Raw genomic sequence first — 26,391 nt, 5'->3', positions numbered from 1 at the left:
GCTATTTTTACTGGGGTGAGATGATATCTCATAGTTTTAATTTGCATCTCTCTTTGAGTTAGGGATTTTGAACATTTCTTCATGTGCTTGTTAACCATCTGGATTTCTTCTTCTGTGAATTGTCTGTTCATATCCTGTGCCCATTTTTCTATTGTATTATTTACCTTTATCTTGTTGTGATGGTATATTTTTTTCAAGTCTTGGTTTGAGTCTATCTTTCTCTTCCTTTTTAAGATGTATCTCTGGTGGCAACATATTGATGGACTTTGATTTTTTTTATCTTCTTTTCTTTTTCTCTTAATTGGTGCATTTAGTTATTCACATTAAGTGTGATTACTGTCAGGCCAGGTTTTACTTTTGTCATTTTGTCATGTTTCTTTTTCTGTCATTTCTGGTTACTATGGTCCACACACTTTCCTTTGGTGTCTCCATGTGAAGGACTTTACTTAAAATTTCTTGTATTTTGGGTCTTGTTTCCACTAATTCCTTAAGTTCCTTCTTTTCTGCAAAAAATCTAATTTCTCTTCATATTTGATGGAGAGCTTTGCTGAGTATAGGATCTTCAGTTGGCAATTTTTGTTCTTTCAGCTTTCTGTATATGTGATCCCATTGTCTTCAAGGTCACATGGTTTCTGCTGAGAAATGATAATTTCCCCCTTCTAGGTGATTATTTTTATCATGTTGTTTTCATAATTCTATCCTTATCTTTTAATTTGGAGAATTTGACTATGATATGTGTTAATGCTTTTCTCTTTTGGGTCCAGTTTATTTGGTGTTCGCTGTGCTTCTTGAATGTAGATTTCCCCATTCTTCAAAATACCTGGGATATTTTCTTCTAGTACTTCTTCAACAATTTTCTGTGATTTCCCTATCACTTCCCTGTTCTGGAATTCCAATCATCTGTGTGTTATCCCACATAATTCTAACGTTTTCTTCATTTTCTTTATGTCTCATCTCTTATTTTTCTTCTAGTATGTTTTCAGTGAGACTCTTGTCTTACAATTCACTGACTTTCTGTTCCATTTTGTCAGTTCTACTTTTTTGTCCTACCCAGGATGTTGGACACTTCTGCAATTTCAGTCTTAATATTCTGGACTGCATTTTCACATTTTTCTATCATTTCCAGGACTGTGTTGACTGTACCCTCTCTGTCTTACGATTTTTCAAGTTCTTGTATCTGTTTATCTATACTATCAATTCTTTCTTCCACTTTTTGCATTTTCTTCCATAGCTGTTCAAGTTGCTCCTCATCAAAACATTTCTTCTGGACTGTTGTATTTGCTTTCTTAATTGTTTCTTCCATCATTTGCATCTTTTTCTGTAGCTGTTCATATAACTCCATCAACATATTTCTTCTGGTTCTCGATGTCTGGGGTATTCATTGGGTTTGCTGTGTTAGGAGAAGGGTTATTTTGTTTTTCATGACAACTGAGGCAGAATGCTGCTTTCTTGACATTGTGTGAGACTTTTCTTAGTAGAATTTAGTTCACTGTAACTATATAGCATTCCACAGTACAGCAATGTTTTGTGAAAGACCCATATATCTCTAGAGCTACTCCAGCTGTTTGAGCTTAAGGGGTCCAGCATGGTGTAGCTATTTCTAACTTTTTGAGAAAGCACCATATCACCTTCCATAGGGGTTGCTCCTGCACCTCTTCTAAGATAAGAGTTGTTTTTCTTTTGGCAGTCTGTGGTACACTTTTGCCACTGCTACAACTCAAAGACATTGTAGTACATATATGTTGAACTGTTATCCCAATCTGCTTTGGTCAATAGTTCAAATTCAGATGCTTAATGGTATAACACATTCATATTTATGATATATTACATCTTTATATATTATATGTACATAATGATAGATGTAGATAAGTAGAACGATAGATATATATAATTATTGCTAAATATATCAATATAAATCCTTGCTTTTGTCATTTGTTATAATCTGAAAGTTCCTCCACTAGTAATACATATCTCATTCCTCTTTATTATGGACATTACTCTGCATGTGACTGCTTAAGTTTATAGAAATTTCCCTATCTGGTATGAGTTTGAATCATTTTCAGTCTTTACTTTTACAAATAATGTCACAGTACATGCTCTTGACTGTTGTTCGATGCTGTTGAGTCAGTTCTGATACATCCGCACCCTATGGACAAAGAAGGAAACTCTGTTTGAGCCCATTGCTGCAGTCACTGGTCAGCCCGTCTCAGGGAAAGTGTTCCTCTCTTTTGTTAAGTCTTTACCGAGCAAGATGTCCTTCTCCAGGGACTGGCTCCTTCTCACAAGCCTAAATTAAGTGAGGGAGGGAAAAAATCTGCAGTATCCCCACTTCTAAAGAACTTTCTGCAGTGGTATGTCTAGGTCAAGGAATAAACACATATAGGATTCTGTTAGGTGTCAAGTTCCTCACTTTAAGTTTTGTTCAATGTTTTATTCCCACAAAATATCACAGATTACCTACAAAGTATGTTGCTAAACTTTAGAACTTTGCCCAAATAGGTGATAAAAGGTATCTCTGTAGTATTAAATTGTGTTTCTCTTATTAGTGAGATGGAGTACCTTTTCAAATGTATATGAACCATTTTCATTTTTTTTAAAGTGAACTATCATCTCAACAATAAGTTTAAGGCAATGAACACTGATGATCAAAGATCAGACACATTGTTGGCACCAAGGATATCATTCATGAAGAGAACAAAAGGTCATCACATATAGAGAGGAGAAAGGAAGAGAACAAAATGGGTGTCAGAAAAGACTAAAAATTGCACTAGAGCATCAAGAAACAGAGCAGAGGGCAGAGATGCAGACGTGAAAGAGATGAACAATACACAACCAGGAGAACATCAACCAATGAAACCTTCTAAAAATCAAGTAGTTGTGTACATAAAAACTTCTTTCCAATAAGGTGAAAAGGAAACTTCCAGACTTGGGGAAAACACTGGACAATGAAATGTAAGACAATAATCTCATAATGCAAGTTTACAGAATCCTACTGGCTTCTATAAGGAAAAGATCGATAATACACACACACACACACACACACACACACACACACACACACACACACAAACTGGACAGAAGACATGAAAAGACTTTTCACAGAGGAAGACATTCAGTTGGCCAACAGACATATGAAGATATGCTCAAAATCACTGGCAGTAAGAGAAATGCAAATCAAAACTACAATGAGAAACCATCTCACCCCAGTAGCAGTAACAAAGTTTAACAGGACAGCAAGTAATAAATGTTGGAGATGTGGAGATATTGGAATTCTCATACACTGAATTGTGAAATAGTACACCCATTCTGGAAAGCTGTTTGGCATTTTCTCAAAAAGCTGAATATAAAAATCCCAAGTGACTCAGCTACCCCACTGCTAAGAATATACCCCAAGGTAGGGAGTTCTGGTGGCCTAGTGACAAGAAGCTGCACTGCAATCCCAAAGGCACATGGTTCAAATCCACCAGATGCTCCACTGGAGAAGGAGGGGCAATCTCCTCCTGTTCCAGTGAGATCCAACTCGACAGTACACAAACCCCATTTTTTTTTTTTTAAAAAAAGGATATACCCTAAGGAAATCAGAACTAAGACATGATCAGAGATATGTACACATATGTACATAGCAGTGTTATTCTCAGTCACAAGAAAACAGAAACAGCCCAAATGCCCATCAACAAACAAATGGATTGAGAAATTGTGGTATATTCACACAATGAGATACTAAGCAACACTAAGAAATAACAATTTTGTAAAATGCTACATGGGAGAGTCAAGTAATCATTATACCAAGTGAACTTAGCCTCATAAGGACAAATACTGCATAAGCCTATTATTGTAAAAACAGACTAACTAGTAAGACATGTATAAATATGTAAAAAGGAGAAAGGGTAAGAGAGAAGGTGCAGAAAAAAAGGAAGAGTGGAAATAAGTAAAATAGCAGAGTTCAGTGGGCCAATATAGGGGGTGTAAAGGAATAGGAAAGATTCATGGAAACTTGAAAAGATCGGGTAAATAAGAGGCATAGATCAATAGTAAATTTTTCTCTGTTTTGAAGGAATAAAGAGTTCTTGAGTAGTGCATGGCAAATTACACTGCTAACTAAAGGTGGGGTTTCTTTAGCAGTTTAATCCAATGGCCCCCTCCTCAAAAGAAAAATGGGCAATCTTCTCCTATGCAATTTACAACCTCAGAGAACGCATGGGAGGGTCTGCTATGGATCTGTTCTCACTTGATAGCATTGAAGTTGGTTTTGAATGAGATGAAGATGTAGTTTATTCTCTGAGGCTCATTTGTTTTATCCTTAGATCTTGTGAGTGGTTTCATGACTCAGATTAGCACTTCTGTCTGCTTTCTTCTCCTCTCCTCTCCTCTCCTCTCCTCTCCCCTCTTCTCCCCTTCTCTCCTCTCCTCTCCCTTCTTCTCCCCTACCCTCGCTCCCCCCTCCTCTCCTCTCCTCTCCTCTCCTTTTTTCTGTGTTAACTTGAGCAGTGAACGTGGAGTTAATGGGGTAACACGTTCCCTGGGAAGGATGGAGATTCAGTAGATTCCTGTTCTAACTCACTTGGAATCCTATTTCTTCCCTTAGATCATTCCTCTCTCAATCTGCTTCCATCTGCTCAGCCTTACAAGAATTCTTTTCATTTTCATGAATATGAATGACAACGTCCTTAATTTCCTGTCAAGACACATGCCCCCATTTTACTGTTTACTTATTAGTGTTCATTTTAACCACTCTGGGCAGGAAAAGCAGGCAGTTAGGGAGAGAAGAATCAGGATGTTGAGACACAGAGGCTCCAATTATCATGTTGAGTTATAATATTCGCAGATATTAAGGAAGGCCTAAGGATGACAGAAGAAGAATAAATGCTTTAAGTTGTGGTGCTGGAGAAGAGTATTGAACATGCCATGGACAGGCCTGTCCTGGAGAAGGGGAAACCAGTTTGCTCCTTGGAGGCAAGGATTTTGAAGCTCAGTCTCTTATATTTGGGCATTTTGACAAGAGTCACCCGTCCTCAGAGAAGGACATCATGCTTGGAAGAGTAGAAGCCCAGCACAGGAGAGAAAAGGCCCTGGACAAGATGGAGTGACAGTGACTGTGGTGATGGGGTCAGGTGTGTCAGAGATGGTTAGGTTGGCTCAAGATAAGGCCATTGTTCATAGGGTCATTATGAGTCATAGTCAGCTTGATGGCACACAACAACCATGGGCAAATGGAGTATTTCATAAGTTTACAAAGAGAAATTAAAATGTCTTGTCTTTCCTTTAGCATGTTGTTGTTGTCGATTGCTGTCAATTTGAGCACGACTCATAATGACCCTATGAACAAAAGACCTGAAGCCTTTCTATAACTGTTATCTTTGCTCAAAGTTTCCAGAGGCATGTTGTTTAGGAAGTGGATGCCACTCCTGCTTCCAAACTTGTCTTAAACTGGGAGCTCCACCAAACATTGTCCACGCATGGGTAGCATAGCTACGTCTAAAAAGTATTACATTGTTGCTGTTTGGGGCCATCGAGTCGTTGTTGTTGTTGTTACGTGCCGTCGAGTCGTTTGCGATTCATAGTGACCCTATGTACAACAGCCCTAAACCCTGCTCTATCCTGTGCCAATCTCATTGGCTCCGACACACCCATCCCGATTACCCCAGTCACTGAATCAATCCACCTCATAGAGGGTCTTCCCCTCCTGTGCTGTCCCTCCACTCTGCCCAGCATGATGTCCCTCTCTAAAGACCTGTCTCTCCTTGCAACATGTCCAAAGTATGTCAGACGAAGCCCCAGAATCCTTGCCTCCAAGGAACAGCCTGGTTTAACCCTCTCTAGGATGAATCTATTTGTTTTCTTGGCAGTCCGTGGTACATTCAATACTCTTCTCCAGCACCACATATAAACATCGAGTTGTAGACAACTAATAATAGGAGTCTATAATGGGAGTCTCTCTGCTTTCTTCTCAGTCACTCTTTTACTCTTGCTTTGCTTTACAGAAAGGCGTGGACAAGGAGTTCTACTTGTTTCCCACAGTGTTTGATGAGAATGAGAGTTTATTTCTGGATGAAAATATTGCAATGTTTACCACTGAACCTAATCTGAATAAAGAAGATGATGAATTTCAAGAATCTAATAAGATGCACTGTAAGTACTAAATCACCCACTATTATATCGCAGTCTTTCAGTACTATTCTGCAATCCTTTTGTTACACCCGAATATTCCTTAAAAAGCTTTGTGCCTGAAAATAAAACAAAACAACATCCTGACAGATGAGGGGCGGAGGAGGCTTTGTACCTTCATTTTCAATAGTGCTCTGAGAATAGTATCATTAGTTTTTTAGCGTACAGGTCAATTACACATCATTTCGTGTAATTGTGAATAATATTAAAAAATACATTGATTAAATAAGTGGTCCTCAAAGTGTGATCATGAGCATCACCTGTGGACTCCTTAGATATGCAGATTCCCAGCCAGTCTTACTGAATCAGAAACTTTAGCACAGGCCCCAGCAATCTGTATTTAACAAACTCGGGTGGTCCTGATGCACATAAAACTTTAGGAACTACTTAAATTGATGTGGGTTTTTTTTTTTTTCTCCTCTCTGGCTCTATAGTGGTGGTGGTGTTGTTGTTAGGTGCCATCGAGTCAGATACAACTCATAGCAACCTGACAAACAGCATATCTGAACCCTGCCCTATCACATGCCGTCTCACAATCTCTGACATCTATGAGCTTATTGCTGTAGTCACTGTGTCAATCCATCTGGTTGAGGGTCTTTCTCTCTTTTGTCAACCCTCCAACTCCCCAAGCATAATGCCCTTCTCAAAGGAATAGTCTCTCCTAGCAACATGCCCAAAGCATGTCATCTCTGCCATCTTTGCCATCTTTGCCTCCAACGAGCACTCTGGCTGCACCTTCTCCAAGACATATCTGTTTGTTCTTTTGGCAGTCCCTGGGATATTCATCATTCTTCTCCAACATCTTCTTCCACCATCCTTATTCATTATCCAGCTCTCAGATGCATAGCAAGTAACTGAAAATACAATAGTGTGAATCAGGCAAACCTTAGTTCTTAAAATCACATCATTGTTTCTCAGTAATTTGGAGATGTCCTTGACTGTAGGCTGTGCAAATGTTGGCACCAATGGTGTGATTGTGAATCCAAGTAAGATAAAGTTGTTGACCGTTTCAACCTTTCTTTACTTCCACTTACCATGATGTTGTCTGTCAGTCCAATGGTGAGAATTTTTGTTTTCTTGATGTTGAGATGCAATCCATATTGAAGGCTGTTGACTTTGATCTTTTGCACCAAGTACTTCAAGTCCTCTTCACTTTCAGCAAGCAAGATTGTGTCATCTGTGTAACACAGGTTATTGATGTCTTTTTCTGATCCAGAGTCCATTCTCTTCTTCAGAGTCCATTTTCTCAAATGATTTGCTCAGAATACAAACTGTATAGGTATGGAGGAAGAATATAACCCTCATGCACACTTTTCTTAACTTTAAACCATGTAGTGTTCCCTTGCTCTGTTTGTAAGCCTACGTATAGGTTTTGCATGAACATAATTAAATATTTAGAGATCATCATTCTTCTCAATGCTAGTCATAATTTGTTATGATTCACCTAGTCAAATGGCTTTGCAAAGTCAGTAAAGCACAACTAGACATTATTCTGATATTCTTTACTTTCATCTAAGATCCATCTGACACCAGTAATGATATTCCTAGTGCTGTAGCCCCTTCTACATCCAGCTTGAACTACTGGCAGTTCACTGTCAATGTACTGCTCTAGCAGGTTTTGAATGCTCTTCAGTAATATTTTGCTTAGATATGATATTATTTTTTAATAATTGCCACATTCTGTTGGATCACCTTTCTTGGGAATAGGAACAATTATGGATCTCTTCCAAAAGTCAGTCAGGCAACTGTCCTTTAAATTTGCTGGTATAGACTGGTAAGCATGTCCAGGGATGCATCTGTTAGTTGAAACACATCAAGTGATAGTTAATTACAAATTACACTAGTGATAGGTTCATCCTATTATTCAATACATACAAAGGCCAATGTGTCAACTAAAATACTTCTATTAATTAGTATCCTAGACTGCATATTAGAATAGCTTAGGAGCTCGAGTGGTGTAGTATTAGTGTGTTGCACTGCTGTCCACCTCAAGAGAAAGACGGGAAGCCTCCTCCTGTTAAAATCTACAGCCTCAGAAGCATGACAGAGAATCACTGTAAACCAGAACCAACTCACTGGCAGTAAGTCTGTTTTTTGGGTTTGGGAAGCCTCTTGAGGAGCTGAAGGACCACCCAGGACCACCCACATCTTTGTATTTAGTTGACAATGAACATATTTTAACCCCCAGTGTGATTCTGGAAATTCTGATAGCCTAGTGTGTAAGGAGTTGCACTGATAATCCAAAGGCCATACTTCTCTGGCGATTCTAACCCATCACCTCTGAGGGAGAAAGATCGACTGACCATTCCCTCCCTTGTCCTTTCCAGCCCCTGAAAATCCACTGGAGGAACAGCTATGAGTCAGTTCTAAACTCAATAGAAATGAGACAGATTCCGTGATTCTAAAGCATGACCAGGATTTAGAGATGTGGGTTAATTGTTCAAAAGGCTTACAATGATCGATGGAAAACATGTGAAATTCACTATAGCTAATGTTGTAGTTGTTATGTGCTGTCGAGTCAACTACAACTCATAGCCATCCTGAGCACAATAGCTCTGAACCCCGGCCTATCCTGAGCCAGTCTCATTGTCTCTGACACACTTACTCCTATTACCCAGCCACTGTGTCAATCCATCTCATCCATCTTCCTCTCTTACACTGTACCTTCACCCTTCCAAGTATGATGTCCTTCTCAAAGGACTGGTCCCACCTGGCAACATGTCCCAAGTATGTGAGACAGAACTTCAAAGTCTTTGCCTCCAAGGAGCAACTTAGTTTTCCCCTCTCCAGGACAGACTTGTTTGTTCTCTTTGAAGTCCATGATATGTTCAAAACTCTTCTCCAGCACCACAACTCAAAGACATCAATTCTTCTATTATCCTTAGTCATTGTCCAGCTCTGATGCATAGCAAGTAATTGCAAAGACTATGGCCTGGATCAGGCATGTCTTAGTCTCTAGACTGACATCGACTGACATGATCAGCACTCTGGAGAGGTTCCTGACAGCAGATTTTCCTAATGCTGCTTGACTTAATTTCCTGACTGCTGGTGTAAGAGTATTGAAGAAGAAAAGACAAAGTTGACTTAAAAACAGTTTGCTTTTGTTTATTTTTGAAAGCTGGGTAGGCACTGATAATAGTACTTATAATCTGTCCCATATTTAGTCTGATTCTGTATTTTTGCACTTTGGAGGTGTTCAGAATATTGTCTGTTTTAAAAGACAATGAGAAAGTGGGTAGGGGGAAGGGTGGACAGGGAGGAAAGAGTGCAGCAGTGAATGAATGGAAATCCAAAGTCTCTGTAAACTTCCATAAAAATTAATTTTTTAAGAAAGGCAATGAGAGGAAATGTCTTCCTTGTAACTCACAATAAGCCAGGGAATAGCACACAGAAAGCATAATCTGGCTCTTTAGTGCCCAGAAAAGGCTGTTCTTTCCCCAGATTTCTATACTTATCAATAAGATCAGCAGAAGAACTGAGAAGTGGTTTGCTGAGAAGAGTAAGATTTCTAGAACCCTGGTGACACTTGTATAAACCTTCAAAAACCTAACATCCACCTCTGCTGCTCACAGCCAGGGCTTCCCTGGAAGTGTTAGGTACAAGGAGGAGCCACATATAACCCTCAAATGTAAAGGGGGAAGGTCTGGGTGGATGAAAGGCAAAACTTGGCTCTAAGAAGTCTGGGGGTGTTATATGACAGAACACAAAATAAACCATGTTCAAAATGTTATTTTCTCAACTTTTACAGCCATAAATGGATTCATGTATGGGAATCTGCCTGGTCTCAACATGTGCAAAGGAGATTCTGTCGTTTGGTACTTATTCAGCGCTGGCAATGAGGCCGATGTCCACGGCATATACTTCTCAGGAAACACGTATCTGTCAAAAGATGAGAGGAGGGACACGGCAAACCTCTTCCCCCAAACAACTCTTACACTCCTCATGAATCCCGACACTGAAGGTATCGTCTTTAAAGACAAGACAGACCTTTGCTGGATTAACTAGTGCAGGTTAGGTTCAAAATCCCATGGCAGACATGTTGAGTGATGCATTTATACCTTCCCCTCCCGAGGACATTGCCCTCCTTTAGAAGAACATTATCTGGGTCAGGTGTCCAAGCAATTCTATACCAGACAAGCCCACTTCCTGCTTGTTGAGTGGGGAAGCTCAAGAATATGGTGGGTTACTGAACCCTGGTGTCAGTCCCATTTTACAACAGTGGCCCTATGAAGTATTTGTCCTTTTGTGACTGATATATTTCACTCAGCATAATGTCCTCCAGGGTCATCCATTTTGCATAATATTTCATGAGTTCCTTGTTTTTCAGTGCTGAATAGAATTCCATTGTATGACTATACCAGAGCTTTTCTATTCATTTGTTTGTTGATGGGCACTTGCCTTGTTTCCAGATCTTTGCTATTGCAAACATGGGTGTGCATATGTCTGCCTGGGTGACAGAGATGGGATAATAAAGCATAGATCAATAGTAATTATATATATAAAACATAATATATATGTATTATTACACAGTGTGAAACGCTCTGTGTGTGTGTGTGTGTGTGAGAGAGAGAGAGAGACTGTGCAACGTTTTTTTAAAAATGCAAAATCTGTAAAGTTAATTAGCTTTCTCATCCTTCAAAAACAAGATGTTGGCAACTTATCCAAGGTAATTTATTTTACCTAATAAAATATAATTAAGAAAAAAAAAGAAAAAAAGAAAATGGTGGATTGGGATTTTCTCCGTTCCCACAGAGCAGAATTCTCAATACAATGCCCCTTCCTAATAGGATCCTTTTACAGAGACAGCTGGCAAATCAGACTGGCAGGGGGTTGGCTCCCAGAAAGGCTCTGTACCTAAGCTTTCCTACCTCTCTGTGTAGCCCAGATGCAGTGTAGACACTGAGTGCTCACACTGTTGGCTTGGCTGCTAACAATTGAATATCCTGACTTTAGAACATTGTTGCGGTTGTGTTGTCATGAACCATAGAGTTAGGACCAATTTGGAGCTGACCTTCATTGAGGCAATAAATCACACAGGAGGAGATTGCCTGTCTTTCTCCCGTGGATCATCAGGTAGATTTGAACCGTGCAGGATTTGAACCAGTTGCGTTGTCAGGTTGACAGAGGAGCTCCTTACCACTAGGCCACCAGAGCCATTCCACCCTCTGTACTGGGCTTTAGGAAGCCCACTAGAAGGTCAGCAGTGAGTTGATTCTATTCCGATGGCAATGAGTCCAGTGTCCCATTTCCCTTCATTCATTCAAAAGGGTAAATGCAACCATGAACAAAGGAGATGGTATCTGTGCTTGAGGAAGTGAAACCTTGAAGGAGGAAGATAAACAAGAGGTTGCAAATACTATGAAATACTTATTAGGCAGGCCATCAGCATAAATTCTTTGAGGCAGAGATAATTGAGCAGTGACCTAATGAAGGGAGGGCGTGAACCACATGGGTATTTGGGAGGAAGTGTTCCAGAAGAGAAAACAAGTGTAATGTCCCAAAGGAAGGCACACGCTGGGCTTATTCTAGGAAGAACAAAGAGGCTGTGATACCTGGGCTCAGAGCAAGCACAGGGTGTTAGAGGGTGTGGCCAGATGGGAGGCCAGATTCTATGGAAGCCAGACTCTCTGGGAAGCCCGGGAGGGTTTGGAGTTGATACTGAATGAGGTGGGAATCTGGCCTGGAGAGAAAGAGCAACAGAGTGACGGGCTTTTTCTTTTGACACTCTAGGGACTTTTGATGTTGAGTGCCTCACAACAGATCACTATGTGGGTGGCATGAAGCAAAAATACACTGTGAACAAGTGCAGCCGCTCCTCGGAGGACTCCACCTACTACCTGGGAGAGCGGACCTACTACATCGCAGCGGTGGAGATAGAGTGGGATTATTCTCCACGCAGGGACTGGGAAAGGGAGCTGCATCGGTTACAGGAACAAAAGTAATTCCTTAGGCTCTGACTTCCAAACTGTTCAACTCCCGCTTCTCCTTCTCACAGATGTAAACGTTATGCTAAATTTTAGAAGAGCAGATCGTTGCATTAAACAGCAGGTCTAACCACAAGAAGGAGTCCTGGTCGTGTAGTGTGTAACGTACCAGGCTGCTAACTGCAAGGTCACTGGTTCAAATCAAATAGCTGCTCTTCAAGATAAAGATGAATAGAATCTTCCTCTAAAGAGTCACTGTCTCAGAAAACAGACAGAGGGGCACTGTGAGTCAGAACTGACTCCAGGACAGTGGGTTTGGGGGTTTGAGTTGTTGTTGTTATATGTCATTTATGTGTCATTATGTGTCACAAATGACTCATCATTAGCCTCCAGCAAAAACCAAACCAAAACAAAAAACCCACAACACTTTCCAAGACTTGTTAGAGGTCCTTTTTGTGAATGACAGCAGATTTAGGGCTAATATTCAGATGACTCTGCTGCTAGTTATGTACCCTCTCTACCACACCTGTTATCAATGCTATATTCATTCTTCTGGGGTGGAAAAATGATTAAAAACTACCACAGTGTTTAGCCTCTTTATACTTAAGAATAAAAAAAAAAAAACACAAACCTACCATAGTGAAAAACAAAATGATATTTTTTTGTTCCAACTTTGTGAAGTTTACAACTCCCACTTTCAGTACTACAAGGACTAACTTTCTCTGTGTTCTTTTTTTTTTTTTAAGTGTTTCAAATGCATTTTTAGATAAGGAAGAATTCTACATAGGCTCAAAGTATAAGAAAGTTGTGTACCGGCAATACACCGACAGCACATTCAGCCAACAAGTGGTGAGGAAGGCAGAGGAAGAGCACCTGGGAATTCTGGGTATGTTAACAGCTGCTGTACACAAGGTGGGACGAGGTGGGGCGAGGTGGGGTGAGGTGGGGAAACACTGCGTGCTGGCACAGTCGGTCTCTTTGCGGGCTTTATGTTCTCAGTTATCAGGGCTATTCAACAAAAATCCAAGAGAAGTGTTTGTTTACTAAAGAATATGGAATACTAATTACTATTCATCTTAAGTTACAAACATTGTGTTTTTTCACATATTGATAGATATTTTACATGTGTGGTTGCTTATGAAATGATATCCATTTTGGTGAAATGTCTAGAAATTACTTTCTAATGAAATTCTTAACCAAAGTATCTCCATCATTCTCCTCGCCAAATGTTAAAGGATCATAGTAGCTATTTGCCTTTTAAGATAGAAATGTAAGAATATATATATATATATATATATATATATATATATATATATATATATATATATGAAATAGAGAAGAGTTAGTGTGCACAGGGTGGGGAGAAAACTGCCTTAAATTTCCCTTGAATAATTTTATGATTGTTGTCTTGTACCATTGAGTTAGAACTGACCCATAGCTGACTCTGCAGTGTGTTTTCAGAGGCAGTTAATCTCACAGGAGGAGACTGTCCATCCTTCTCCCATGGGGCAGCTGGTGGCCTCGAACTGCATGCCTTTGGGTTTGCAGCGCAGCTTCTTGCCACTAGGCCACCAGAGCTCTCTAACTTTATGATAGACTGTTAAAAATGAAGTAAACAGTGGCCTCGGGAATGTTCCTGAAATCATCAACTGCCAAAAACACAACCCTCTATCCAGAATCTCCCAAGTTTCCATATTCCTAGAGTCTCCACCCTGTGAAGTTTGGATATTCTGGGCTCCTAAACCCAAGGGGTGAAATTGTATCATTCCCAGATCACTACTCAGTAGGAAGTGAGTTGTAACTGAGTGGAAGAACACACACAGAAGAAGTGACTTGTAATTTCAAACAGAGTCCTCACCTCGTTGCCATTACTGAATCAGAACAGACTCATAGCTGACCCTCTAGTGGGTCTGCAAAGCTGTAAATCTCTTAGGAGACTGCCCATCATTTAGTCTTGGAGAAGTTGGTGTACTCGATTCGCGCAGAACCCTGGTTTCTGAGACGGAGGTAGAGAAACACAGTGGTCTCAGAAACGAGCAAGTGCTACAAAATGCTCCTTGGGGTAGAGTCATAGCAGGGCTCACCGTGATTAAATGAGATTCTGAAGGTGACTTGCTGGCTAGCACTTGGCTTCATAAGAGAAGACATCTGTAGTCCATTTTTAGAAGCAACCAATTCTAGCATTTGTATTACAAGCCCTCAGGGATCAGGCAAAAATCCCGTATTAACTACAGCATGAAGACAGAAGCAAAAGGACAACTGGCCTTCAGGCTGAGAACACCACCTGACCTCTGCTTTTATTACAGAGTTAGAACTCTTAGTTTGACAGGTAGTTAAAGCTGCTTTATCTCTTCACTTCTCCCAGGTCCACAACTTCATGCAGATGTAAAAGACATCGTCAAAATTATCTTTAAAAACATGGCCACAAGGCCATACTCAATACATGCGCACGGAGTGAAGACAGACAGTTCTACAGTTCTTCCGACATTACCAGGTACTCATGTGGGGGGTGGAGGGGATGAACTTTAGTAACTTTGCATGTTTGTCTGTTACTATAGAAATATTCTTATCTAGTCCACTTCCATAATAGCTTGCCTCCAGAAACCCTATGAACCTGGAGAGAGGATGAAAGGCATCCAAGCGTCGAGGACTCTCCTTCATAGGGTCACTATGAGTCGCCTGTGACTCGACGGCACTTAACAACAACACCACAGTCTATCTTGAGGCAGTGAAGACTCAGATGGTTGTCCAGATGCAAGGAGGTGTGATACAGGAAAGCCATGAGCGAAAGTCTGATGGTAGTGGACAGCTTCTTGTTGTGTTGTTGTTGTTGTTGTTAGGTGCCATCAAGTTGAGCATGACTCACAGTGACCCTGTGAACAAAAGATCTGAAAACAGTCCTGTCCTGTGCCATCCTCACACCCCCTGACACACAAGAGCCCACTGCAGCAGTCACTTCGTCAATCCACCTGGTTGAGGGTCTTCCTCTCTTTCGCCAACCCTCCACCCTTCCCAACATCATGTCCGTCTCCAGGGAATAACACCTCCTAGCAATATGTCCAAAGTATGTTAGTGGACAGCTGTAGATACTAAAAAATGAGTGAGCACAGAGATGTCCTTTCACACCTCAGCTGTAATGTATGTCCACACTTAACTCCCTGCCCTGTGGCTCAAGGTCCCATGCCTGTCTCCCACACTGCTAGGCACTCGAGGATACACTCTGAGTTATAAATCCCCAGTGTATAGGCTAGTATGTGGCATACACTTAGGAGCGCAAGTAACATGTCTTTAGTCAACACATTAAAAGCTAAAGTAGATTATACAGAAGGGTGTGTGTTTTCTTCAGTGATAGAGGTATTTTTCTCCTGTTATAAAGACAGCTTTTAGGAAAGGACCATTTCTCCACATTAACTTGAAATTATCATTTATATCAAGGAAGAAAAAGAAAATTGCTCCATAAAGTTGTTTCAGTTTATCTAGCAGAAAAGGTTTTGTTTTAAAACACGAAACAACTCAGTCTCAGAAGGACAAACACTGCCTAAGACCACTGTTGTCAAAACAGAAGGATAACTAGCAAGATGTGGATATACTTCAAAGGGAGAAGGGGTAAGGGCAGGGGGATGGAGGTTGGGAAGGGGGACAATCATGAGATCACAGAGTTTGTGGGCAGGAGAGAGGAATTTGGAAAGATTCAGTGGGAATTTGAAAAGACAGGGTCATAGTGTGCATAGATCAATGATGATTCATTTTATAAAACACAATAAATGGGGATAATCATTTGGAACACATCGTGAATGAAGGAATGTGTAAAATGCAATGTATATGAATTTTGTATGCAAATAAATTTAAAATAAAATTTTCAATTCATTTTAATTAAAGTTTAGAGACTTAGGGTTTCCATACATTCATCGTTGCACTTTCCTCCCTATCCACCCCCTTGTCCCCCAATTCACTCTTCTTCTTGAAAAGTAGAAGAATAACTCTTTCATTGTTATGCTGTCCCTCCCCCCCAAGTCCACTCCACTGTGCAGCCTTCATTCTGGACTCCTGTCATGACAACAATTATATATATCCCTGTTAAACAGTTCTCTCCCTAATCTGTTTCAATGCAATATACATCATTCTTCCTCTCCTTCTGTCTTTCCTCAACCCCGAAGTCAGTCCCATTTTACAACAGTGGCCCTATCAATATTTGTCTTTTGTGACTGAGATATTTCACTTAGCATAATGTCCTCCAGGGTCACCCATTTTGTATAATATTTAATGAGTTCATTGTCTTTCAATGCTGTAGAGTATTCCATTGTGTAAAATATTTTTTTTAGAAAAAAGATAAAACCAACCTCTATCCTGACTCCACTCCTCCACAGTCCTCACATTCTTATGAAATATGTGAATGTAAAAACAATTCTATGCAGAGTAAACTAACTCCATTTCATAAGGAAAAAATACTGCATTAGACCACTGCTGTACAATTGAAGGATAACTAGTAAGATACGTATAAATGTCCAAAAGGAGAAAAGGAAAGGGGAAGGGTAGAGATCATTAGGATAGCAGAGGGGAGAGGGAGAGCATGGGAAAGATTTAATTGGGACTTGAAAGATGGTATAATAATAGGCACAGATCAATGGTAATTAATTATATGTGATACAATGTATATGAATGTTATGAAACTCAATGTAAATAAGGGATTGAATGGGACACAATGTATATTAATGAAACACAATGTAAATGACTTCTTTTTATGTTTTATACTGGTTTATTTACAAAGTTTGAATACATAGTTTTTCACACTGGATCTTTTCTATTTACTTCACTCCCCCCTCATGAAACTGTGCAGCCCTATGGTTAACCACCACCCCACACACACACACACACACACGTCCCAACCTCACTCCTCTGCGTCCACCCTCCTCCTCCTCTTTTTGGATCCTCACATTCATTTTACAATAATGGTTTTACACAGTATTTATCCTTAGGGAACTGAGTTAGTTCACTCGGCATAATGCTCTTCAGTCCCTCCCAATTTAGGTACTAATTTACAACATCCAACTTCCTGTGTGCTGCATACTATTCCATTGTGTGAATGTACCATCATTTCTCAATCCATTTGAATGTGGTTGGACTTTTGGGCTGTATCCATGTTCTTGTGATGGTTAATAATGTTGCTATCAACACTGGTGTAGACAAGTCTCTGTTTGTGCCTCAGTTCTCCTTTTTTCACCAATTTTTAGAAACCCAATTCTATGAGTATGGTAATTGTGAGGAAGAGCTTTCTAGGCCTTGTGTCTATTGTACATAAGACATAGCAAAAGGCCCAAAGCCAGATCAGAATGAAAAGGAGATCAAATGTTCAGTTGGAAATAGAAATGCCATTTGACCCAGCAATACCAACTGGGAATATACCCCAAAGAAACCAGAACCACCATACAGATATATGCACACCCATGTTTATTGTTGCATTATTTACAATAGGGAAAAAAGTGTCAAACTGCTATCCTTAGTAGTTGAACCATATTACCACTTTTTTTATATTGAACCATCAGCAGTGAAAAAAAGGGTTCCAATCTCTCCACAACCTCGTCAGCATGTTTTTTTTAAAATAAAAGTCTGTGATTCTAACAAGTTTACAGAAGTTAGATTTTCATTCATGGCTGCACTTTTTACCCCTTTCCTCCCTTACCCCACCCCAATTCAATTTTTCCCCATATTCATTCATTGTTGCACAATTACCTACCTACCCCCTCCTCTCAGTCCTCTTTGCAATGAGTACCTCTTATTCTGGGATATTTTCATACATATAATGCCCAATGATGTATTCCTTTTAAACATTTCTTTCCTTCACATCTTCCAATTTCTCTGTCCTAGTCTCCTCCCAACCTTCCATGTCAGACCTGCTTTGTAACAGTGGTGCTACACAATATTTGTCCTTGTGACTAAGATATTTCACTGAGCATGATATGCTCCAGGGTCCCCCAGGTTGCCTAATCTTGTTTTGAATAAAATTTTTAATTTTTCTACTAACAAAAGTTTACAGAAAATTTAGATTTTCCTTCATTCATTTTTGCACATTTTACCCCATCTCCTTCCATTCCCCCTTCCCTAGTTTTTTTTAAAAAAATTCTATCATTGTTGCACAATTAGCTACCTCTCCCCTTCTCTCCAGTCCTCTTTGCCATGTACCTCTTATTCTGGGCTGTTGCTGTCCAAATGCCTAATCATATATTCCTTTTAAACAGATCTTTCCTTCCTCTGCTGCAATGCAGTATTCATTATTTGTCCCTTCTTTTCTTAGTTTCCATCAACCCCCCAAGTCCGTCCTGTTTTATAACAATGGTGTTATGCAGTATTTGTCTTTTTGTGACTGAGGCATTTCACTCAGTATACTGTCCTCCAGGGTCCCCCATGTTGTGTAATATTTTATGAGCTCCTTGTTTTTAAGTGCTGTACAGTATTCCATTGTATGAATATACCATAGTTTTTCTATCCAATCATTCGCTGATGAGCACTTGGGCTGTTTCCATCTCTTTGCTATTGTAAATAACATAGCAATAAACATGGGTGTATAGGTATCTGTTTGGACGGTGGTTCTGTTTCTTTAGGGTATATTCCCAGCAGGGGCATTGCTGGGCCAAATGGTATTACTGTACACAGGGTTGCTATGGGTAGCAGGCGAACCAACTGAACCCAGCAACATCAATATATCGGTTGTTTTTATTTAAGCCTCTTGATTAGAGTCAACAAGACTTCGTGGAGGCCTTTGTATTTATAAGGTGGTTGTTACTATATTTTGGAGGAACATCCTTCTAAGTGGTACGGCACTTTTCTGTTAATGTGCTGTACTGAGATAACCTGGGGTTGCTGTGATGCTCAGCCTTGTATCACTGAGGTGTCAAATGCCATAACAGTTGCTCATGGTGGACAGTGTTTGGTGGAACTCCCAGTTTACGACAAGTTTGTAAGCAGAAGTAGCATCCACTTCCTAAACAACATGCCTCTGGAAACTCTTATGTATTTTGAGTAATGACGATAGTTATAGAAAGGCTTCAGGTCTTTTGTTCATATGGTCGTTATGAGTTGTGCTCGACTCAACGGCAATCAACAACAATGACTTATAGCAACTCTATGAACAACAGATCAAAACCTTGCCCTCGTCTTGAAAAGATAGGATAAATGGTGGCATAAATCAACGGTGGCTTATTTTATTAAGCACAGTGTGTGTGAATGACTGTACAAAACACAATGAAGGAATGTGTACAATACAACACACATGAATGAAACATGATGTATATGAATTTTGTATGCAAACCAACATAAAATAAAATTTTTTAAAAATACCTCAAAAAATGGATTGAGAAATTGTGGTACATTCACACAATGGAATACTATGCAGCACTAAGGAACAACAATTTTGTAAATACTTTATAACTTGGGAGAGAATAGAGAGCATTATGCTGAGTGAAATATCTCAGTCACATAAGGACAAATGTTGCCTAAGGCCACTATTGTGAAAACAAGAGGATAATGGGTAAGAGATGTATGAATGTTCAAGAAGGGAAGGGGAGAAGAGAAGCAGAGAAAGGGGAAGGGGAGAAGTCAATGGGATAGCAGAGGTTAGTGGGCGGATGGGGTGAAATAGTGGATAAGCTTCAATGGGGACTTAAAAAGACAGGCTGATAATAAGCATAGAACAATCATAATTAATTATATAAAATACACTATATATGAATGATTATGTAAAACACATAGTACATGTATAAAACACAATGTATATAAATGGCTTATGCAAACCAATTAAAAAATACACTAATTATAACCAGATACATTAACAATTTAGGTGAAACTCGAACTTATATATGGAAAATCCCAGAAAGATCTGGAGCTGGAAGAGAGGATTTGGCTTGTATTCCGTGGGCTTACTATTCAACTGTGGATCAAGTCAAGGTAAACTTAAAGTCATCTGTGCTTTGTCAATTCTCAAAATAGATACACAATTGAAGGAAGATAGGTTTGGAGTTAACCCAGGAAAATAAACTACTCTGCAATCCATTTTGGTTTCATGTTTTCAGTTTTTTGTTAAGGAAGGATACAATTTTAACCAAACTATGACTGCTGACTCAAGGTCCTGGAGAGTGTTAAGCCAGGCTGCTCCTTGGAGGCAAGGATTCTGAAGCTCCATCTGACATATTTTGGACATGTTGCAAGGAGTGGCCAGTCCTTGGAGAGGGACATCATGCTTGGGAGGGTGGAGGGACAGCACAGGAGAGGAAGACCCTCAATGAGATGGACTGATTCAGTGATTGGGGTAATGGAGGTAGGTGTATCAGAGACAGTGAGACTGGCAGAGGATAGAGCAGTGTTTAGGGCTGTTGTACATAGTGTCACTATGAGTTGCAGGTGATTTGACAGTACATAACAACAACAACATGACTGCTGATAGCAAGTGACACAGAAATTAAATAGTAACCAACAGAATTATTTCTCTTTTGATGTGAAAATACATTAAATTTTTTTAAAAAACAAACCCTGGAATATATAAATCCAAAAGTACTGTTACATGATAATGAAAGTGCTGAGCTCAACAATCACTGCCCAACTGAAGTTGTTGAGTTAAATATTTCCGTTAATAAACCACTCAAGAATCACCACAAACTAAATATGTTAAGACTGCTTTGTAGAATTAAATCCATGTTCCAAACCTCTCTCGTAAGTGCTAGGCCCGTTGATCCACCTGCCTTCTGGACATCTCCACCAGCTTGTCCCACAGGCTTTGCATATTCAGCAAGCCTAGCACCTCCCAAGTACCACATTACCCATTTCTCCAAGTCAAACCGTGAGGTCAAGCACCTACTTCTTTACCATTATTTCCTCCAGACAATCAGCTTCCACACAGAGCTCAGTCCATTGTTATTTCAATGACAACTTATTTCCTATAACATCTAAAATCCCCTAATATGCCATAGTTTAAGGGCTCATTAAGCTCTTATCTGCCACCTCTGATGCCCAAACTTTAAATCAAACCTCTTGCAGATTCAAGTCTCTTATCTGCCTGTTAGCACTACATCTGCCTCCATGGTTGATGAGGGTTTCACTTCTACTTTTCTGTTTTGTGTGCGAGATTGAGGTCCTGGAAGATAGGAGCATTGGTGGATTCATCTCTGCATTCTTAGTGACCAGCATTGAGCTTGGCTTAGAGGGACGCTGATGAATGTTCAATTATTAGACCCACAGTATTCATTTGAAGATCAAATGCTGCTCATTAGCTAAGCCAATTTCTGAAGCCTGCACCTCTTTGTTCACTTCACCATGACTCACATGGCCTATCTGCCACTCACCAGTTCTAACTTTCATAAGAGCAAATTTACAGACTTGACAGGCCCAGTCTAGGAAAGATCTACTACTTAAATCCATCCCTCGAACATTCCTGAGGCTCTAACAATCAAGTCTCGGTTTTCTGACATCGTGACCTGCATCATATGGGTAACTGAAGTTTCTGCTTGTTTTCAGGATCTCTATAGTGGATTAATTGGCCCACTGATTGTCTGCCGGACACACTACTTAAAAGTATTTAATCCCATAAAGATACGGGAATTCTCCCTCCTGTTCCTAGTTTTTGATGAGAACGAATCTTGGTACTTAGATGACAACATCAGAACATACTCTGATCAGCCTGATAAAGTAGACAAGGACAACGAGGAATTCATCGAGAGCAACAAAATGCATGGTATGAGGAGACATTCTTTGGTTAATTCCTTCCTTTCCTAATCCTTTCCATCACATAAATTTAAGGCTATTCCTATGTTTCCTTTTTTGCAAGGATTTTTTAAAAATTTTATTATTTTGTGTGTGTGTACTGTCAAATCAGATCTGACAGGTACAGAAGGAGGTTGCCCCTCCTTCTCCAGCAAAGCACCTGGTGGATTTGAACCACATACCTCTGGGATTGTGGTGCAGCTTCTTGCCATTAGGCCACCAGGGCTCCCTGGCAAGGATTTTTTAATTGATATTTTAATGAAAGTTTATAGAGAACTTGGATTTCTATTTATTCATTTATATTTTCCTCCCTGCCCACTCCCCCCAGTCCACTTTTCTCTTTGAAAAAATTCTTTCATTGTTGTACAACTTATGTTTCTCTTTAAAATAAACTTCTGCCTCATTTTGTTTTTTAAGTTTGTTTCCCTTTTTTCCTTTTTCTTTTGGAAAAAAAGGGACATGTTGACAACCAACTAATTTCTCTCAATTTCAGGCTATCATTCCCTTTTAAATCTACAATTAGCATGAAGACTTTTGGGGGCTAACTGGCTAGAATAGCAGTGTGACTTCATTAACCTTAAGATAGCTTATTTTTCCATTTAACAAAATATAAGATAAAATTAAGAGAGCATAATATAAGAAAATATAAAATTAATAAAATATAAAATTAAGATAACTTACTTTCTCATGTAATAAAATGCCTCATTACCTCAAAGAAGATATTTTTTAAAATTTTCTTATTATTTTATGTGTGTGTGCCGTCAAATCAGATCTGACGGTACAGGAGGAGATTGCCCCTCCAGCAGAGCATCTGGTGGATTTGAACCATGCGCCTCTGGGATGACAGTGCAGCCTTTTACCAGTAGGCCACCAGAGCTCCCTTCAAAAAAGATTTTATACGTTATTCTAATAGTCCTATTTTCCATACAGCAGCTATTAGATTAGGATATCCTAAAAGGTAATATGTAAATCATGTGCATTCCACAGCAATCAACGGAAGAATGTTTGGCAACTTGGAAGGTCTCACCATGTACACAGGAGATGAAGTCAACTGGTATCTGATAGGAATGGGCAATGAGATAGACCTGCACAGTGTGCATTTCCACGGCCACAGCTTCCAGTACAAGGTAAGAGCCATCCTTGCCAATTATTCTTGCTCGGCCTGAAAATATTCTCAAGCCAGGGAAGAAAATACTTCCTCAGAGAGACTATGAAAAATTGGAAGTTTCAAGAGACAACTGCTTTCAAATAGTATGGGGCTTGAGCTCTGGTGGTTTAGTGGTAAGAAGCTGCGCTGCACTACAATCCCAAAAGGAATGGGACCATTTCACGTCGCACTGTCAGTCTGTTCCACCACGGGGGCTTTGAATTTACTCGTTTTAGTGGACTTTCGTGGAGCTCTGCTCAGGTATTCCACAGTAAGAGATCAGAATGGACTTGGCTAGCAGAGGGTAAAGGCTACCTCCTTAATAGCACGTCAGAGAACTAGAGAGAGCAGACAAAACTATTCCAACCCTTGCCCTCATTGTTCTAAACTCTGCTTCTTAAGCAGCCTGTGAGTGAGACTCTGACTTTGCTAGTGAAAGATCTTACTGATGTAGGTCTTAAGTATTACTATTTCAGCAGGAGCCTAAAGTTGTATTTAGGAACTAAATAACAAAGCAAACAAACTTCAAACTACAGAAGTCTATTTTGTTAGGTATTTTGTTGTATAATTAGTGGACACTTCTCTTCCTAGAGAAATACCCCCAACTGCTGTCTTTAGGGAGCTCTGGGGGTTAGTGGTCAGGAGCTACGCTGCCCACCCAATCCACCAGTTTCTCTGAGGGAGAAAGATGGGCAATCTCCTCCCCTACAAGTTATAGCCTCTGAAAACCCACTGGAAGGTCAGCTGTGAGTGGGACGAACTTGACAGCAATCAACATCACCTCTGTCTCTGTTGTTATGTGCTGTGGAGTCGTCTGCAACTCATAGCAACGCTATGTACAGCAGCTCTGAACCCACACACCCTCATTACCCTGGTCACTGAATCTCATTGAGGGTCTTCCTCTCTTGTGCTGTCCCTCTATGCTTTCAAACATGATGTCCCTCTCCAAGGACTGGTCCCTCCTTGCAACATGTCCAAAGTATGTTAAACAAAGCTTAAGAATACTTGCCTCCCAGGAGCAGCCTGGTCTCACCCTCTCTAGGATGAACCTGTTTGTTCTCCTAGCAGTCCAGGGTAAATTCAATTCAATATTCTTGTCCAGAACCACAGTGGGAAGGCATCAATTTTCCTACTATTCCCCAACTGTCTCAGGTTTCTGGCTTCTCCAGCACCCTTCCTGCCCCTAAGTCTTACAGCAATTTTAAGACAGCCTGGGAAAAACTAGGGTGAGATTGAAATGGAGCCACAGCTAATGTCCCAGTTTAACACAAGTGTTCTGAGAAAGCTAAACCGGGATTAGATGTTGTCAGAGATTCCGGTGGATGGATTCATTCTATCACATCTTCTCTCCGTCATACTCACTTGATATCCAGTGTCACGGGCTTAGAGGGAATACGCATACCCACTGTCTAAACACAGAAATGTGTGGTTGTGGTTTTTTAAATGGACTTACCCTAGTTTTCTAACACCCTTGAACTGGCCAATGTAAGACTGTTTCCATGAACTGTCACATATAATAAGTATTTGTCATTTCTCTAATCAAGCTCAGGGGCATGTATAGTTCTGACGTCTTTGACGTTTTTCCTGGGACATACCAAGCCCTGGAAATGTTCCCAACCACACCCGGAACCTGGCTCCTCCACTGCCACGTGACCGATCACATCCACGCCGGAATGGAAACGACCTACACCGTTCTACCAAACGAAGGTGAATACCCACTTAAGATTCTGATTCTAGAAGGTAGTCATGAGGAGAATGAAGATGTGCTGACCCAAAGGCAGGCAGTTCGAATCCACCAGCTGCTCCATGAAAGAAAGATAAGTAATCTCCTCCCATGCGATTCACAGCTTCTGAAAAGCTGCTAGGTCAGCTATGAGTCGGTTCTGACGGGATGGCACATGACAGTCACGCTTGTCTCAACATTTTCCCCATGTGAGGCATCTGTGAATTCCTTATCCTGGTTTCTTTCCTCTCTGCTTTAAAAACAGGTCTTTTTTATTATTAAATGGTGTTAGAGTTTGCTCCTTTCCTGATACCACCAATAATTTGAAACTGCAGAAATACTTACAGCTGATAGAAGGTGCCATGCCGGATTCTTACCAAAACCTAAATGAAACAAAACCCGACTTAAAGCCAGATTTAGAATTGATGTTCTTTCTTCAAACATTAACTTTATTTCAGCTTCCATGTAGTATGCATGAGCGTGTCTAGCCCACCCTCACAGTTAATAGAACTATAAAATCGGGAAATACAATGTGTTTCTGTTCTTAATGGAATAAGGAGGAATGGAGAAGCTAAATTTTACTTAGAATTCAGGGAGGGGAAAAACATCTAAGTTCTCTACTCTCCAATCTCTGTAAAACACATCCCCCACATCGGGCCAGGAAAATAAGTAGCTGGTTCACACACAAACACCAAGGATATGTTTTGCATCAAATGAAAAATTCTGGTTTTGTTGTTGTAGACTTCAGTCTTTCTGAGTGAGGAATTGTTGGGATTAGGAATAGCAAATCCAACAGATGGAAAGTGTATAGAATGGAAAATTCTCACAGCAGTATTGTTGTTGAGATTTGGTGCCACCAGGCTGACGATATGGCCCACAGATCTGAACCCCGCCCTATGCTAAGCCGCCATCAGTATCTTTACCTTGCTTAAGCCCATTGTTGCAGCCACTGATGTTAATGATCTTCCCGTTTTACTCACGCTCTAACTTTCCAAGCATGTATTATCATCCTCAAAACAGGTATGAAAAGAACACATAAATGAAATATAAAGGTTAAATATTTTTGAAATTAATGTCTACTCCTGAATCTTAACTATTTAATAAGGTGGAGAAAGCTAAGTGAGGAAGAAAAAAAGTTAGTCTTTAAGGAACATTAAAACAGACATTCGGGGAGGGGGGGGGAAAGAACGAACTGGGGAGGAGGGTAGAGAAAACAGTGCAACAATGAATGAATGAAAACCCAAAATCTCTGTAAATGTTCACTAAAAGTAATGAAATAATAATTTAAAAAAAGCTGTTTGTCACTGAATCAATGCCAAGTGTCAGTGACTAGTATGTGAGAGAGTAGAACTGTGTTCCCACGTTTGCAGTGTTAAATTTTTCAAGAGTAAATCACTGGGCCTTTCTCCTGAGGCACCTCTGGGAAGACTTGAACCTCTAAACTTTATAGGCAAGTATATTCACTGCACTCTACAGACTACTGTTAGCATGGGCGTAAACCACAGGAAACAACGGTCTCAGTCAGAAAAACAGCAGCAGTGAGGGAACACTGTGAGGCAGTGGTCAGTCCTGTGTGATGTGTGGACCGCAGAGGCAGCAGTGAGGGAACACTGTGAAGTGAGGCGGTGGTCAGTCCTGTGTGATGTGTGGACTGCAGAGGCAGCAGTGAGGGAACACTGTGA

General features: G+C 40.2%; 1 protein-coding gene across 1 annotated transcript in view; it reads left to right on the top strand.

The window, feature by feature from the left end:
* Positions 1–26,391, top strand: part of CP (ceruloplasmin (ferroxidase)) — a 90,613-nt gene that overhangs the window by 62,134 nt on the left and 2,088 nt on the right. Inside the window, exons 10-18 of the mRNA XM_006895574.1 lie at positions 5,982–6,129; positions 9,914–10,126; positions 11,896–12,103; positions 12,836–12,975; positions 14,455–14,583; positions 19,924–20,030; positions 21,594–21,810; positions 22,827–22,966; positions 24,531–24,726. Of these exons, the coding sequence (XP_006895636.1) occupies positions 5,982–6,129; positions 9,914–10,126; positions 11,896–12,103; positions 12,836–12,975; positions 14,455–14,583; positions 19,924–20,030; positions 21,594–21,810; positions 22,827–22,966; positions 24,531–24,726 (1,498 nt within the window). The remainder of the gene's footprint in view (positions 1–5,981; positions 6,130–9,913; positions 10,127–11,895; positions 12,104–12,835; positions 12,976–14,454; positions 14,584–19,923; positions 20,031–21,593; positions 21,811–22,826; positions 22,967–24,530; positions 24,727–26,391) is intronic.

This window comes from Elephantulus edwardii, unplaced genomic scaffold (assembly GCF_000299155.1).
Source record: "Elephantulus edwardii isolate Elephantulus edwardi_28Jun2011 unplaced genomic scaffold, EleEdw1.0 scaffold00169, whole genome shotgun sequence".
NCBI lineage: Eukaryota > Metazoa > Chordata > Mammalia > Macroscelidea > Macroscelididae > Elephantulus > Elephantulus edwardii.
This window is presented reverse-complemented; position numbering and strand designations above follow the sequence as displayed.